Here is a 15,857-nt window from a genome sequence, read left to right as displayed (position 1 = left end):
TGAGGAACTTACAACTATATATAGGGAAAAAGTACCGAGCAAACTATTGGGATTGAAGGTAGCAGGTCCCAGGGCTTGATGGCCTACATCCTCGTGTCTTAAAGGAAATGGCATTGCAGGTTGTAATGGCATTGCAGGTTGTATCCATTGGTTACAACATTCCAAAATTCCCTGGATGCAGGAATGGTTCTGGTGGATTGGAAAAATGATAAAATAATGCCCTTATTCAAAAAGGGAGGGGACAAAATGTAGGAAACTATAAGCCAATCAGTTTTACATCCGTTGTTGGGAAATTGTTAGAATCCATTACAAAGGACATTTAGAAAGTCAAAATGGTTTTATGAAGGGTAAATCACGTTTGACTAATTTGCTTCAGTTCTTCGAAGATATAACAAGGTGGATAATGGGGATCTTGTAGTACATCTGGACTTCTGGAAGACATTTGATAAGGTGTCACAGAAAAGGTTAATAAACAAGATTATTCACATGCGATTAGAGGTAATTTATTAGCTTGGATAGAGAGGATTGGCTATCCAACAGAAAGCAGAGAGCTGGGACAAATGGGTCTTTCTCAGGTTGGCAAGATGTAACTAGTGACAAGATTCAGTCCTCAGGCCCCAACTACTTAAAATCCATATTAATGGCTTGGATGCAAGGATAGTAGGTACCATAGGCAAATATGCAGATGACACTAAAATAGGTGGGAAAGTAAGTTGCGATAATGACAAGTGAATGGACCAAAATTTGTCAGATGTGATAAATGTGAAGTTATCCATTTTGATAGGAAAAATACAAAGGCAAATGGAGAGAAACTTTGTAGTGCTTTGGTGCAGAGGGCTCTGGGTCTTCTCGTGCATGAATTCAGAAAACTAATATGCAGATACAGCAGGTAATAAGGAAGAATCTTGGCATTTATTGCTAAAGGAATAGATCATAAAAGTAGTGAAGTGTTGCTGCTACTGTATAAAGCATTAGCGAGACCACACAGAATATTGAGTACAGTTTTGGTCTCCTTACTTGAGGAGGGATGTAGTTGCATTAGAGGCGGTTCAGAGCAAGTTCACGAGATTGATTCCAGAAATGAGGGGTTTGGCTTACGAAGACAGATTGTGCAGTTTAGGTTTATACACACTGAAGTTTAGAAGAATGGGATGAAGTCTAATTGAGGTGTACAAGATGATAAGGGGGATTGACAAAGTAGACGCGGAGAGGATGTTTCATGCAGTATGGGGAAATGAAACTAAATTTTCACTAGTTCAATTATTAGGCCAAAAGTATTTTTAAATCCCTATGTATATCTGACAAACAATTGTATAGCAGAACTTTCCCCCACCATTACAGATATTTCCAAAGTTCATCACTGGCTCTGAGTAAAGCAACCTTCCACATTTAGATGACTTAAAAATGTTTGTCAATTCGTTTTACAGATCATAAGCATTACATGAAACTACCAGACATAATTAAAAATGCATATTTATTCATCAAATGTTGACGTTTGAGTGAAAACTAATATACTGAGAATGAATTTCACAAGAAATATTCACCTGTCTTGTCTCTTTTCTTTGAAATGCAGCAACTTTTCAATGATCCACACTTGCCAAATGCCTACAACGGAAACAGTGAACAAAGATGAACACTAATTAAAATTGTATAACATTTAGGGAAATTGAAAAAAAAGCTCCAGAGATTCAAACACGCAGATAAACAAGCTTACTATAAGACTCGGAAGGTGTACCTCAGGACATATTGGCCAAGGAGAGAGTAACAAAGATTTACTAGACTGGCTCCTGGGATAAGGGGATCATCCTATGAGGAGAGATGGAGTCAATGAGGCCTATATTTCTTGAAGTTCAGAATGAGACAGGATATGGTTGAAGCTTGCAAAATTCTTAAGGTCCTTGACAGGGTAGAGGTTGAGACAAAATTTCTAAGTGTCATAACAGCAAGAGTAATGGAAGTGATCTGCACCAGTCTCTCAGGACCACAATCCTTCCGCACTGTCATTTTTTGGGAGCTTTGTGCCAGTAAGGCCTTTTCTGGGAAGGGGCCGGAAGACTCGCAAACTGTTTAGTACCAGGTGCGAAATGGATTTTTAGGCCCGCATGTTATTCTCCAGACCAGCGCGATCTACTAACAGCGCAGCAAGGTCAGAGAATCGCCCTCAATGTATCTCCTGGACGGGGAATCTGGAACATCAAGTCACCGTCTGAGAATAAGGGGGTGACCATTTAGGACTCTGATCTGGAGAAACTAAACCTGTGGAATTTTACCTTAAATAGTGCCATGGATGCTCAGTCATTGGGGATATTCAAGATAGATATCAGGTAGATTTTTAAGTTTTAACAAAATCAAGGCTGAGATAGAAAGATCATCCATAATCTTGTTGAATGGCGGTGGACAACACTTGAAGGACTAAATGGCCTATCTGTGCTTATTTCTTACATACCTCATGTCCTCAACATCTGTACTAAGCTATAGACGGAGGCAAATTTTCAGCTTTGGTGAGCAAATGTGTTTAATTCCCCGTCTTTTTTTTCTCCTGCACCTGGTTCTTTGTGGCCTTTTGTGGTTAATAATTTTTAGAAAAGCTGATTGAGGTGCTGGGAATAGAACTTAAAACAATAAAATGGGCAACAATATTGGTAAGTGTTTAAGAGTGCTGGAAAAATATATTCTGCTTAAAGAAAAGAACAAATTAAACACTAGTGAGACTTCATGGATGAAAAAAGACAGGGGAACAAATAAGGGTTAGGAAAGAGACATTCAGCAGATGAGGGTTAAAACAGGATATAAAGAAATTAGAAGTAAAGTAAAAAAACATTTAAGGTAAAGAGGAATTATGACATTAAGTTATCAAGGAACATAAAACAAAATAGTAAAATAAGTTACAGGCATACCAATAAAAAAGGAAAACTGTGATAAGAATAGCACTGTTAAAAGATAGAAAGGATAATACTACAGGTATCAATAAAGAGATGGTAGAAATATTAAAAGAATTGTTTTGCTTTGGTAATTATCAGAGAGATGGTACAGGCAGACATGGTATTGAAGGATGAATGCACCTAAAAAGAAATAAAGGAGACGTATTGAATGAATTAAACAAAGTCAAAGACGATAAAGTTCCTGGTCCAGATGGATTTCATTCATGTATTTTAAAGTAAGCTAGGGAAGAGACAGCAGAGGCATTACTGTACATATTTAATAATTTGCTAAAAAAGATATAGTGCTAGAAGACTGGTGTAGAGCTGAAGTAATTTCTATATTTAAGGGGAACAGAATTAGAAAATCATAGATCAGTCAGCTTAACATTAGTGGTCAGAAAAATAATGGAATGTTGACAAAAAGGAGAAAACAAAAGAACATTGAGAAACAATAAGTTATATAATGAATAGTCAGCACGAATTTCAAAAGGAAAAATCTTGCTTGAACAATCTTATTAATATTAAGAGGAGGTAACAGAGAGTAGATAATGTAGTAGATATAATTTATTTGGATTTTTAAAATGTCGTTCATAAAGTGCCCCATAATAGACCAATGAATAAGGCCAGCAATGAAGAGTCAAGAGGCAAGTGGCAGACTGGATTGCTAGCTGGGCCAAGACAGAAAGCAGAGAGTGGGAGTAAAGAATAGTTATTCAGAGAGGCAGAGTTGAAATGTAGTGTTCCACAAGGATCAGTCCTAAGCCCACTGTTGTTCACAATTTACATTAATGATTTGGTTTGGAATCAAAAAGCAATTTCTAACTTGCAAATGACACCAATCAATACTGAAGAGGACTGCAACAAATTACAGGACATTAATAAACTCACAGAATAGGTACAGAATTGGCAAATGAATTTCAACACAGATGCATTTTGGTATAAAGAAAAGGGAGATCAGATATCGCTTGGCAGTTACAAGTCTAAGTGAGGTAGAGGAGAAAGGGATCTCAGATTATAAGTACAATCAATAAAAACTGTGCCACAGATTAGCAAGGCCATCAAAAAGCAAGCCAGCACTAAGTTTTATTTCTAGAAGCATATAATTGAGAAAGAGGGGAGTTATACTAAACCTGCATTGAACCATGGTAAGGTCACACTTCAGAGTACAATTCTGGTCACCTTATTTTATGAAAGGTAAAGAAGCACCAGAGAAGGCGCAGAAGATTTACACAGGTGGAAATACGTAATCAGGAAAGGAACGCCAGGCTGGATGTCTTTTCTCTTGAAAAAGATGGGTGCAGGTGAGCAAATAGAGGTATTTAAGATCAAAAGGTACATAAAGTGGATAGAGAGAGAATGACAGCTTTGACAAAGGGTCACCTGGGCTTGAAACGTTAGCTCTTTTCTCTCCTTACAGATGCTGCCAGACCTACTGAGATTTTCCAGCATTTTCTCTTTTGGTTTCAGATTCCAGCCTCCGCAGTAATTTGCTTTTATTTTTTATAGAGACAATGTTTCCTCTTGTGGAGAAGAGCAGAACTAGAAGCCATCCGTATAACATAGTCACCAAGAAATCCAATGGGGAATTCAAAAGAAACATCTTTGCCCAAAGAGTGGTAAGAATGTGGAACTCATTACTACATGGGAGTGGCTGAATCAAACTTTGTTTAAGAATTATTGGGTTACTTGGCTATATTAAAGGCACTACACAAATTCAAGTTGCTGTTAATCATTTGTTCTCAGCCTGGCTTTCACCAAATGCATTTTACAAGTATAACCCTAGTTTGTACGTAATTAGTTAGATTTTAAAAATTAGAGTGTGCCTACAGAGCTTATAGATTGAATTCATCCCTAACTGCAAGAAATATTGAAAATGTTCCTTTTAAACTGTACATTGTTTGCTTGTGTGTTTGTGAATTTTAACAAAGTCAAAATACTTTGCATTTCTTACTTGTATGTGTAATATGGAAAAAGCGTTGTAGATGCCATGTTAAATAATTAATGAAAAGTAAAAGGAACTAAGAGACAGGGCAATGTCATGAGAATTAAATCTAAAAATGATTGCTTAATTAAACAAAGCTTGTCAAGTTGATTTAGTAGGGGACGGCTAATCTGGTCAAACATAGGAGTGTTCAGAGTATCATGGTAGTGGGAATGAAAAATAGTACCTGGAAAATTCTAAACATTTAAACATCTTTTATTATGCTGCACTTTTAGTCTATTAAAACCTTTAAGAGAAATGCATATAAATTATCAGTGCATTTTTATTTTCAATAAATTTCATTGCTGTATACGTTGCATTTGGTAAACTGTTTAGAAATGTTATTTTCAGCAGAGCCATCCAAGTCTCTACCATATCATACAATGTGAAAAAAAACTAGCAGCATTTAAATAGCGCCTTTCATGATTTCAGGATGTCCTGAAGTACTTTACAACCAATTAAGTACTTTAAATGCAGTTACTGTTGCAATGTAAGAATTTGTGCACAGCAATGCCTCACAAAGAGTAATGCGATAATGAGCAGACAATCCGTTTTAGTAATTTTGGTTGAAGGATAAATATTGGCCAGGGCACTATGCCTTCTTTAAAATATTGTCATGGAATCTGTTACATCCTGCTTTGAGGGAAGATGGGGATGACACTAAACCAAAGCCTTAATTATGAATTATTCACTCAATACTGCATTGGAGTATCAGCCTAGATTTTATGCTCATGGGAAAACTGTATAAGGAAAGCATATGAGTACTATGGAGAGGTGAAAATGGGGATCATGCATGCCTGGCTGCTGGTATTGCTGACTTTCTAACATTCAATGTAATCTATATATACGAAAAAGAGAGGTAGAAAAATGCATCTTTCAACCATCACATCCATGAGAGAAACAATGGAACATAGTCTTAAATATCTCTTAGATATTCCATTTTGTTGTTGAATCTTTTTAAAGTTCTGAGTACATTAGCAATGTCAAATATAAATTATTATTGCTTTATTGTTTCTGCTACAAAGAACTTTGTGAAGTGCTTTGGACACAGCCCTATTTCTACTATACATAGATATTTCAAATAGTACTCCTCATTGCATTTCTGAAGTAATTTATATTTCTGCCTCATACCACATCATTTAGATATTACATTACCAAACATCAAAAAGCTTTTATAATAAAGAGAAAATGCTGGATAAACTCAGCAGGTCTGGCAGCATCCGTGGAAAGAGAAACATTGTTAACGTTTCAAGTCTAGTTGACTCTTCTCAAATGGATTTCGAAACGTTAACTGTTTTTCTCTCTCCGCAGATGCTGCAGACCTGCTGAGTTTATCCAGCATTTTCTCTTTTGATTCAGATTTCCAGCATTTGCAGTACTTTGCTTTTGTTTATCGATAAACTTTTATTTCCTTTCAAATCATATGCAACACAATACCCTCGACAGACTTGTCCTGGTATCCTGGCTGCTCAGAATATGTTACGTTTCCAAATAAAAGCAAGCTGAAACAAAGTACATTATCTTAAAAATTATTGACATTATGCATTAATAGGATATTTTATGATGCATGTGGACTTGGTCTTCAGAATTTCCACATTAAAGATGATTTATATAAATACATGTTGTTTTTGTTGTTATTCAATCTGGTGACTCAAATGAAATCTGAATTACAAACATCTTCAGCTGCTTCATTAATGTCCTTCCATCATAAGGGCAGAAGAAGGGATGTTCATTGATATAACTATGCAATGTTCAGCACCATTCATGACTTCTCAGATACTGAGGCAGTCTAAGTGCAGCAAGACCTGGAAAATATCCAGGCTTGGGCTGACAGGTGGCAAGTAACATCTGAGCCACAGAAGTACCAGGCAGTGACAGTCTCCAACAAGAGAAAATCTAACAATGCAGAACATTGCCCCTTGACATTCAATGGCATTACCAGCATTATGACAGCTCACCATCACCTTCTCAGCTAGCAGAGGAATCCTTGCCTCACTCTAAATTCTTTACTATTAAATATTACTGGTTTTGTACTGCCAGTATGAACATTTAACCTCAATTTTCTATAATGTTTCGCCAGTTACTGCGATATCAGAATTTTCCCTATTCTACGTTGAAGTTCCAATGCACAATTTATCACCAGCACATTTATTTCAGTACCCATAGTTTGAAACTAGTCAGTTTCCATACAATTATTTAGATGCTCAAAACCTAGAAAGTTAATTACCAGTTAATGGTCAATTGAGACAGTTATTGGAAGAAAACTTATTGTTTAAACATTGCAGAATTATTTCCTTTGTTCTATTAAGTTCCGCACAATAACACACCAAGATAACAATGCTATTAAAGGCGACATTTACACTTTTTTGCTGACAGGAAGTTGCATCTATATTTCATACAGCTAAACAAGCAGGGCCACAGAATAGCAACAGCAATAACAATAGCTTGGATTTGGCAATAAAAATAATGGTGAATTTATCAGCATTGACCATTACTAACGGTGCAAAGCAGACAGCAACTTTCAGGGACTGTACATGCACAGTTAAAAGGGGAAGTCAGCAAGTTGCTATTCAAGAGTATGCCCTGGTCTTCAAGTATCCCTTCAGGAAACTCGGCATTCAAACATAAGGAGCAGTATGGAGTTGTATTTTTGTGATCAATACACAAAACTTGAGTTTGTCCATTCCAATGTAGGTATTTTTTAAAAATCCCATACAAAGTTATAATTCCTGCCAAACAACCACCCTGGCACTGAAAATGCACTTTTCTAAGAATGGAGTGTCACTCCATCAGATTTTAGTTAGTGACTGAAAAAATACATTTTATTGTCTCTCCCACATTACTCTCAACCATCATTCTCTCTTACGTTTGTTATCTGCATGTGATTTGGCATTGAATTAAATATTCAAACTTAGACATCCTGGCACAGGCTCTGTACTGCTCAACAATTCGTCAATCTGCTTTAAGATACAAAGTTGCTTGTCCAATATATACAGGTCCTTAGATGCCTTTTGAAAATGGCAATGCTAGTTTTCTAACCATAGCAAGTTCCAGGAAAAATCCCACTAACCCCGGCCTATTAGTCTAATGTTTAGGAACCTGAAAGACTACGTACCTTCATCAGAGTTTCTTCAGTTGTTAAAATGTTTATGTTTTTCACAAATAAAGTGCATCCTGGAATACGCTCTTCCTCATCCTCACTCAAATCATCTACTTCATTTTCATCCTTTGCTTCGGCATCTTGAGCTTTCATAAAACATAAAAAAAGATTATTTTAATGCCCTGCCTCAATTTGTAATTTTTTTATTGCATTCATTCAATATTTTCCCCCAAATTAACAGCAAATTCAAGATACATAAATTCAAATCAATAATTTGCTTTTGTTGCTGACCTGCATGGAGTAAAATGTTAATTCATAATTAAATTGATATTCCAGTTGATTTTTGCACCAGAAGCTTTCGAGGGTACATGCTTGCTCAAAATCTTTTTCACCTTACGCTTATAACCCTGTAATGATCCCGGTGGGAACAGATTGGATTTTGGTGAATGGAACCTGAGTAATCATTTAAAGACTTCAATTAAATAATCTTCCACCATTATCCCACATCCAACATGAACCATAGGCACATGACAAGCTGGTAGAAAATTAGGAAGAGCACCACGGCCATAACATAGAAGATAGGAGCAAGAGGAGGCCATTCGACCCTGCTCCACCATTCATTATGATCATCCAAATCAATAGCCTAATAACCTTTTGGCAAATTAGTTCCAAGACATTGCCATATGTTAAATCTGGACAGTAAAACTAAGCAAAAAAGTGTGAAGGTTGTCCCAAGTGGCCACCCTCCACATGATATTAAATGAATCCCAATGAAAGTGATAAAATAACCCTCAACTTCTTCCTTGTAACATAGTAGCAATGCAGTATACATTCAATCATCCAGTTAGTTTTCCAATGATCATTTATTGGCTTGGTTCTTTGGCCCAAATAAATAAGCAGAACATTTAAATTTTAATAGCATCCATAAAGTGTTAACAATTGTCCAGTTCTGCCTTTGGACTTTCCCCTGCCAAATGACACTGGGAAGCAACCATTTGCAAAAACACAGATTGAATTCTAAGGATGATCCTATCAGAAATCTAACGCAAAAATGTGCATTTGCAAGAGGGGTTTGCAATTCACTATCTTAGGGATCTCTGTAATGAACACATCACATTTAAGGAGCGTTCTCGATGGTTAGGCTGCTATCTTCAAAACACCGATTATAATTTCCTTGTTTACGTTAAATTTGGCACAGCCACAGACAATGCATCTTGTAGTCAACATTCTTTTAATGTCAGTCAGTGCTAAAGTTTTATCAACAGTGAGGTTTTGGCACCAACTGAATTATCCTCGTCACAGGTCAATTGGGATGACTTCAATATGTGTTCAGTAATGTCTGATGAAGCATTGCTGTATTTTTTAAGTTTGCAGCGTGCATCTATCTTGTTCAAAATATTGTGGGAAACATGCTGCAGTTGTTCTTCATGGCTGATTATGTACAGCAAAGCAAATCTACCATGATACACCATTATGTTTGACCCCAACTTGCAATAATACAGTGCTGTTAACGTAGAACAATGTCCCAGAGTATCTCACACAGATATAATCAGATAGAAACGTCATTGTGCCAGAGGAGATATTCCGAGGGCTAATCAAAAGTGATGGTAGAAGTTGGCCAGCAGTTACCTGAAGGGGGAAAGGCAATGCAAAGAGGCAAAGACAGACTTAAAATTTCATAGCATAACATATTAATCTTCTTTGATGAGGTGAAGGCGTGAAGTTAGAACATTAGGATGAAGTTTTAAGAACCTGTTTCTCATGGTATGTAGGGAGAATTAGTAGGAGCATAATTTTTATCTTCTCTTCCCACCCCAAGGAATGTCAGTACCAAAGAAGTTTAGTGAACTGAAAGCAGGCAAAATAACACACTGACCAATTATCCTTTCTTTCATGTCCACAATCAAAAATTAATAGCTACACCTTTCATGTTTCATATTAAAGGGAGCATTGACTTGGGATCTTACAACAGGTGAAGCATCTTTATAGCATCAATTGCCTGAAGCCAGAACCTTAAAGCTTTCTTCAAATTAAAAGGGTAATATCACAAGATCTGCAACCTGAGCTGATGTTGCCAAACAGTCATTTCTTAAAATTATAGCTAAATTCCAAGGACTTATTCAGATTACAGGAGTAATTTAAGTACAATGCCAAGGGGAGGCAGTAGATGAAAGGGGCACCCTGATATTGACTTCACATCATTTTGACAAACAGGACATGGAATTGCCAGAGGAAGCATACAGATGTTGCAGTGGTAAATATATGAAAATAGTTCCTTGTTAAGTTGTGCCCTGATGCACTTAATGTCAGATGATAGAAAAACATGATCAGTTTTTCGCCCAAGAAACTACAGCCATTTAACCAGGAGCATTCTCATCCATATCCTTTTTGGACTGTAAGGTTGTGCAAACCACGACCATCAGCAAACAATTTGGAACTGTGGGAGGACAGAATTCCCATGGGCAAATGCAAAATGGCACCTTACTGAAAATCTTGCATTGATAAGGAATCTTTGCTGGTTGCTATTCGTTTTCGGGACACTGAATGAGTGTAGGTTTCACTGTTCAGGAGTTCAAAAGGTCAGTAGTAGCTCTCAAAGCTGATGGATGTTATAGATTGAATTCTGCACCTTGACAGACCAGCAACAACATAAAACTAGGTGGTTCTATTTTCCTGCTGCTTTACTGGGATGAAGGCCTTTTAAAGGGCGTGAAAACACTCCTAGACAGCACATGGCTGGTCTGCCAAAATTGCCTGAAATATTTCAGCGACATAAAAGCTAACAGAGATCATAACATTCACTGCCACAGATGCAGCTATATGTACAGCAGAGTGTGGCACAAATCTTCATGGCATAATTGGCAGATCTCCCCACTCTTTTGTGCAGCACATTCTTCAAATACAGTGACTCACTAACATGAACTATAACTATATAGTTATAGTATAACTATATGAAGTCTGTAATTTTTGTTGTTGTATGGGGAGAGAGATAATATCTAGAAGGGCTCAATCACTTCATCTGCTACTTCATCCTCTCCTGTTTCTTCTTTTCCTGCATTATAATGGAAAACTCATATCTGGTCAATCGCATTTCTCACTGGATTGTGGGAGAATTATTCCAGATTTCTCAGTCCTACGGTCAGTCGGTGGCAAGTTCGGCAGTGTGTGCGAAAATAGAAAAAGAAAAAGCTGCAAAAACTTATTCCCAGCTCCAGTAATCCACAGACAAAGTTTTGGCATTTTTCAGACTCCTGAACTTCATCAGTCTTGACTAATGTTGCATATGCCAGATGCCATACAAAATTTCAAAAGCATCAACAGTGTAGCTTCAATGCAACATTATTGCTGGCCTACATTTCAATTTAGTTAAAGCAGGTTGAGGTGAAAGCCCTTGACATCAAGACAGTATCTGACTGAGTGCAGCATCACTTAGCAAAAGTGATGCCACACTCTTGTCTTAGCAAAATTAAAATTAATGGGAATAGGAGAGGAAACTCTCCACTGGTTGGAGTCATACCTAGCACAAAGGAAAATGGTTGGAGGTCAATCGTCTCAGTCCTAGAACATTGCTGTAGACATTCCATAGGGTAGTGTCCTAGGCCCAACCATTTCAGCTGCTTCAGCAATGACCTTCCTTCCAACATAAGGGTGGCACAGTGGTTAGCATTACTGCTTCACAGCGCCAGGGACTCTGGCTTGAATCCCAGCTTGGGTCACTGTCTGAGCAGAGTCTGCACGCTCTCCCCGTGTCTTCGTGGGTTTCATCCGGGTGCGCCGGTTTCCTCCCACAGTCCAAAAGACGTGTTGGTTAGGTGCATTGGTCATGCTAAATTCTCCCTCAGTGTACTCAAACAGACGCCGGAGTGTGGCGACTAGGGAATTTTCACAGTAACTTCATTGCAGTGTTCATGTAAGCCTAATTGTGACACTAATAAGTAAACTTTAAAAACTTTGAATCATAAGGTCAGACGTGGGGATATTAAATAGTGATTGCACAATGTTCAGTACTGCTCAAGTCCTCAGATACTGAAACAGTCCGTGTCCATCTAGATAACATTTAGGTTTGGGCTGATAAGTGGCAAGTGACATTCGTACCGCACAAATGCCAGGCAATGACCACCTCCAACAAGAGAACCTAATCATCTCATTTTAACATCAAATGGCATAAACTGGACTGAATCTCCTCAATAACAACATCCTAGGACTTACCACTGATTAGAAACTGAACTAGACCAGCCATATAAATAATGTGGCTACAAGAACAGGTCAGAGGCTGGGAATTTGGAGGCAAGTAACTCTCACCTCTTAACTCCCCAAAGTCTATCCATCATTTAAAAGGCACAAGGAATGAGAGAGAATACTCTCCACTTACTCGGATGAGTAGAGTTCCAACAATACTCAAGAAGCTTGAGAAAATCCAGATGAAGGCAGGATACTTGATCGTCACCGAACCCGCAAACTTAAACATTCACTTCCTACACCATCAATGCACAGTGACAAAAGTGTATGCTATCTACAGAATGCATTGCAGCAACTCAGAAAGGCTCCTTCAACAGCAACTTTTAAATCCTCAACCTCTAGCACCTAGTAGGACAGCAGGCGCATAGGATCACCAAAATCAAGTCAGGTACCATCCTGACATGGAAATAAAATCTCCACCGTCACTGTCGTAGAATCAAATCTCGAACTTCCTTCTCAGCAGCACTGTGGGTGTACCTGTACCAGGTGGATTGCAACAGTTCAAGATGGCAACTCACTACAACCCTCTGAATGGCATTTAGGGATGGGCAATAAATCTGGCCTTGCCAGCAACTCTCATTGCATGAAAGAATAGAAAACGGTGCTTGGAAATTTAGCATATTGTAACAAGTAAGCCAAAAACATGATTGAGAACTCTATTTGAGGTTGAAAACATTTGTTCCATTAAAGCATGCTGTCTTAATTCCAAGGTCCAGAAATGCTGAGGAGGCCAATAATTTGCGGTCCATTGTCTTTAGTTTATTTATATTGCAACAATTAAAATGTAAATATGTCTATAGGGCTTGATTGGGTGAATAGGAAATGAGGTAGTCGCTTTTTAGAGGCCATGTCACTGAGAGCAAACAAATTATAATGGCATAGCCACTACAAGACTTTGAATGGTCTTTATAAAACTACGACTCAACTTCAGAATTCCTAAATTATGGGACAGGTTCACCAAACTCCAAAGCATTATGTATTAGTCCCTAAAAGGCAGCAGATTTGCAGACCTCAGAGCAGATTCTGAGAGGCATTTTAAACTGTATTTTTTCCATTGTTAGACAGGGAATACATAAGCCAGTGTTCATCCCCCTCCTCATTTATCATCTCTGCCCACTAGCCAATGGTCTTCCTAGGAGACATTAGAAATTTAGTGCAATGTCTACAACAATACATTGAGGAATTAAGAACGGATGCAAATTCAAATGGATATGTGGGGTGCAATTATACAAGTTTATCAGAATGAAGTGGTTTTTGCTTCACAATAATGCTGCACTTGTAAATACACACTAAAAGAGAGTAGAGAGAAACTGGAACCACTACGGTAGTTTTACTTGTGTTCATTTTCCATAAAGCATTACATTATATCTACCTATGTATATACAATAGTTTAAAAAACTAACCTACTAAGTTAATTAGTTTTAATCACATTTTCTTTAACATCAAGGTATCGTAATTATTTTGGGTTGGAGAAGAGAGATTAGATCTCCATTTCTTTTATTAAATCTTTACTGCTAATTCTATCCCTTTTCCATCAAGCTAATTGTTCTCTAATTTTTTTTCTCTAAATTATATAATTATTAATATTTGTTTATTTTGATTCTATACAAATCATGAAAACTCTCCATAACTATCTGCAGGACTAATCCAATACAGACAAAAGTTTGATTGATATTAACAACAAAAACAGATAATACTAGAAAATCTCAGAAGGTCTGACAGCATCCGTGGAGAGAGAATAGAGGTAACGTTGAGTCTGGATAACCCTTCGTATTTTAATTAGTATTGAGATGGATAGAGGAGGGTTAAGGATAATTTCATCACATTGTTTCCCCTAAATTCCTCATCCTTTTTTTTCCTGATTGAATCTTCTTCCCTCCACTAAAACAAAACTGTACATGCTGAACTCTCAATTAAACTCTACTGAAAACAGCTCTCCTTAAATTCCATAATTATATAGATCTCCACAGATCAGTATGCTGATACAAATGCTTTTCAAAACCAGAGCCGTATCAACATGCACTTTTATCACTAACTTCAATGCTTGCAACTTCTGTTACAAAAACAAGGCATTGTTGTGAAGCAGAAACCACTTCATGCTGATGTTAAACTTGCTTAATTGCACCCTCCATATCCATTTGAATTTGAATCCTTTCTTCAATACATTGTTTCAGGCATTGACTAAACCTCTGGAGTAATTACACTTAACAGGATTCTATTGACTGTTTCAAGGTTTGGAGTTACATATGGAGTTCTGTAGGATATATGACACAGAGACAGGCAATTCAGCCCTGTTGAGTTTATGCTTCATCTGGGGCAGCAAGGTGGCACTGCTGCCTCACAGCGCCAGGAACCCAGGTTCAATTCCGGCCTTGGGTGACTATGTGGAGTTTGCATTTTCTCCCCGTGTCTGCATGGGTTTCCTCCGGGTGCTCCAGTTTCCTCCCACAGTCCAAAGATGTACAGGCTAAGGTTGATTGGTCATGCTAAATTGTCTCTCAGTGTCCCAAGATATATAGGTTAGGGGGTTAGCAGAATAAATACGTGGAGTTATAGGGTAAACCTGGATAAGAGTCGGTGCAGATTTGATGGGCCAAATGGCCTTCTTCTGCATCGTAGGGATTCTATGAATCTTCATAGAAGATTTTAATTTTCTTGAACTTTTTTTCAAAATTTTCTCAAGTGAAAGTGATTACTAAGAATATCAATTAGCATCAATAACTCTCACACAAGTATGGAGTTTGACAGCACACTATTTATTTGGGGCCAGAGAATGGGTTGTGAAATGTTACAGCCAAATCTGCTAGAAAATCACATGATATGCAAGCAATGATTAACTGGAATGCTAGCTAATATTTTCTCTAACTTGACCACACAGTAGTCTCACTGCCAATCCCACCTGAACTTGATTACCTCAAAGTGAGACTTTTGAAACAATTCCTAACAATGAAAAGTGGTGTGCAACATACTGCAGTCTTTATAGCATAACTCAGTCTTGATACCTTACAGCTCACAGCAAGATGAAAACAAGGACATTGGTTGCACTACTCGGTATTGGTGCACCACGTGGTAGTAGAGAAACATAAATGCATTAACAAAGAAACTGTAGCAATGAAGAACGTAAGTATTACAGTTAAACAACAGTTCAATTTTTTTTATTCTCACGTTCAAAATAGCCCAAGTTTGCATCAATTAAAAAAGGAATGCTTCCAATTAATGAACACAAAAAAAAGGCCTTCAAGGATCATGAAATAAAAATATATTTCATATGGCACATTTCAAATACAAGTGGTGTAGGTGTTGATGAACCTGAATGAATCAATTTCTCTTCTGGAGGTGTCAATAGAATTATAAAACCATATATTAGTTGACAACCTATGTTATTGCATGACCTTGTCAAGACCCTTGATAGCACAAAAATGTTTAATGAGAATTAAAATATTAACTTTCTTGGAGTTTACAGAGATTTATATAAAATAGAAAAATATTCAGTGGCAATAATACCCCTAGTCAAATGCTCTTAACACTTGGAATATCCATCAAAATGAATCGCCTTTTCAGCTAACATGCTAATACCGTTAAAAATCTACACACAAAGGTTCACTTTAATGCTCAG

At 37.4% G+C, this 15,857-nt stretch overlaps 1 protein-coding gene across 2 annotated transcripts in view; it reads right to left on the bottom strand.

The window, feature by feature from the left end:
• Window positions 1-15,857, bottom strand: part of rbm19 (RNA binding motif protein 19) — a 238,010-nt gene that overhangs the window by 173,122 nt on the left and 49,031 nt on the right. For both annotated transcript variants that reach the window (XM_078227007.1, XM_078227006.1), the window contains exons 17-18: window positions 8,018-8,148; window positions 1,545-1,605 (exon numbers count right to left, since the gene is read on the bottom strand). In XM_078227007.1, coding sequence (XP_078083133.1) covers window positions 1,545-1,605; window positions 8,018-8,148 — 192 coding nt within the window. The remainder of the gene's footprint in view (window positions 1-1,544; window positions 1,606-8,017; window positions 8,149-15,857) is intronic.

This window comes from Mustelus asterias, chromosome 13 (assembly GCF_964213995.1).
Source record: "Mustelus asterias chromosome 13, sMusAst1.hap1.1, whole genome shotgun sequence".
Taxonomy (NCBI): domain Eukaryota; kingdom Metazoa; phylum Chordata; class Chondrichthyes; order Carcharhiniformes; family Triakidae; genus Mustelus; species Mustelus asterias.
The sequence above is the reverse complement of the archived record's forward strand: the minus strand, read 5'-3'. Positions and strand labels throughout refer to the sequence as shown.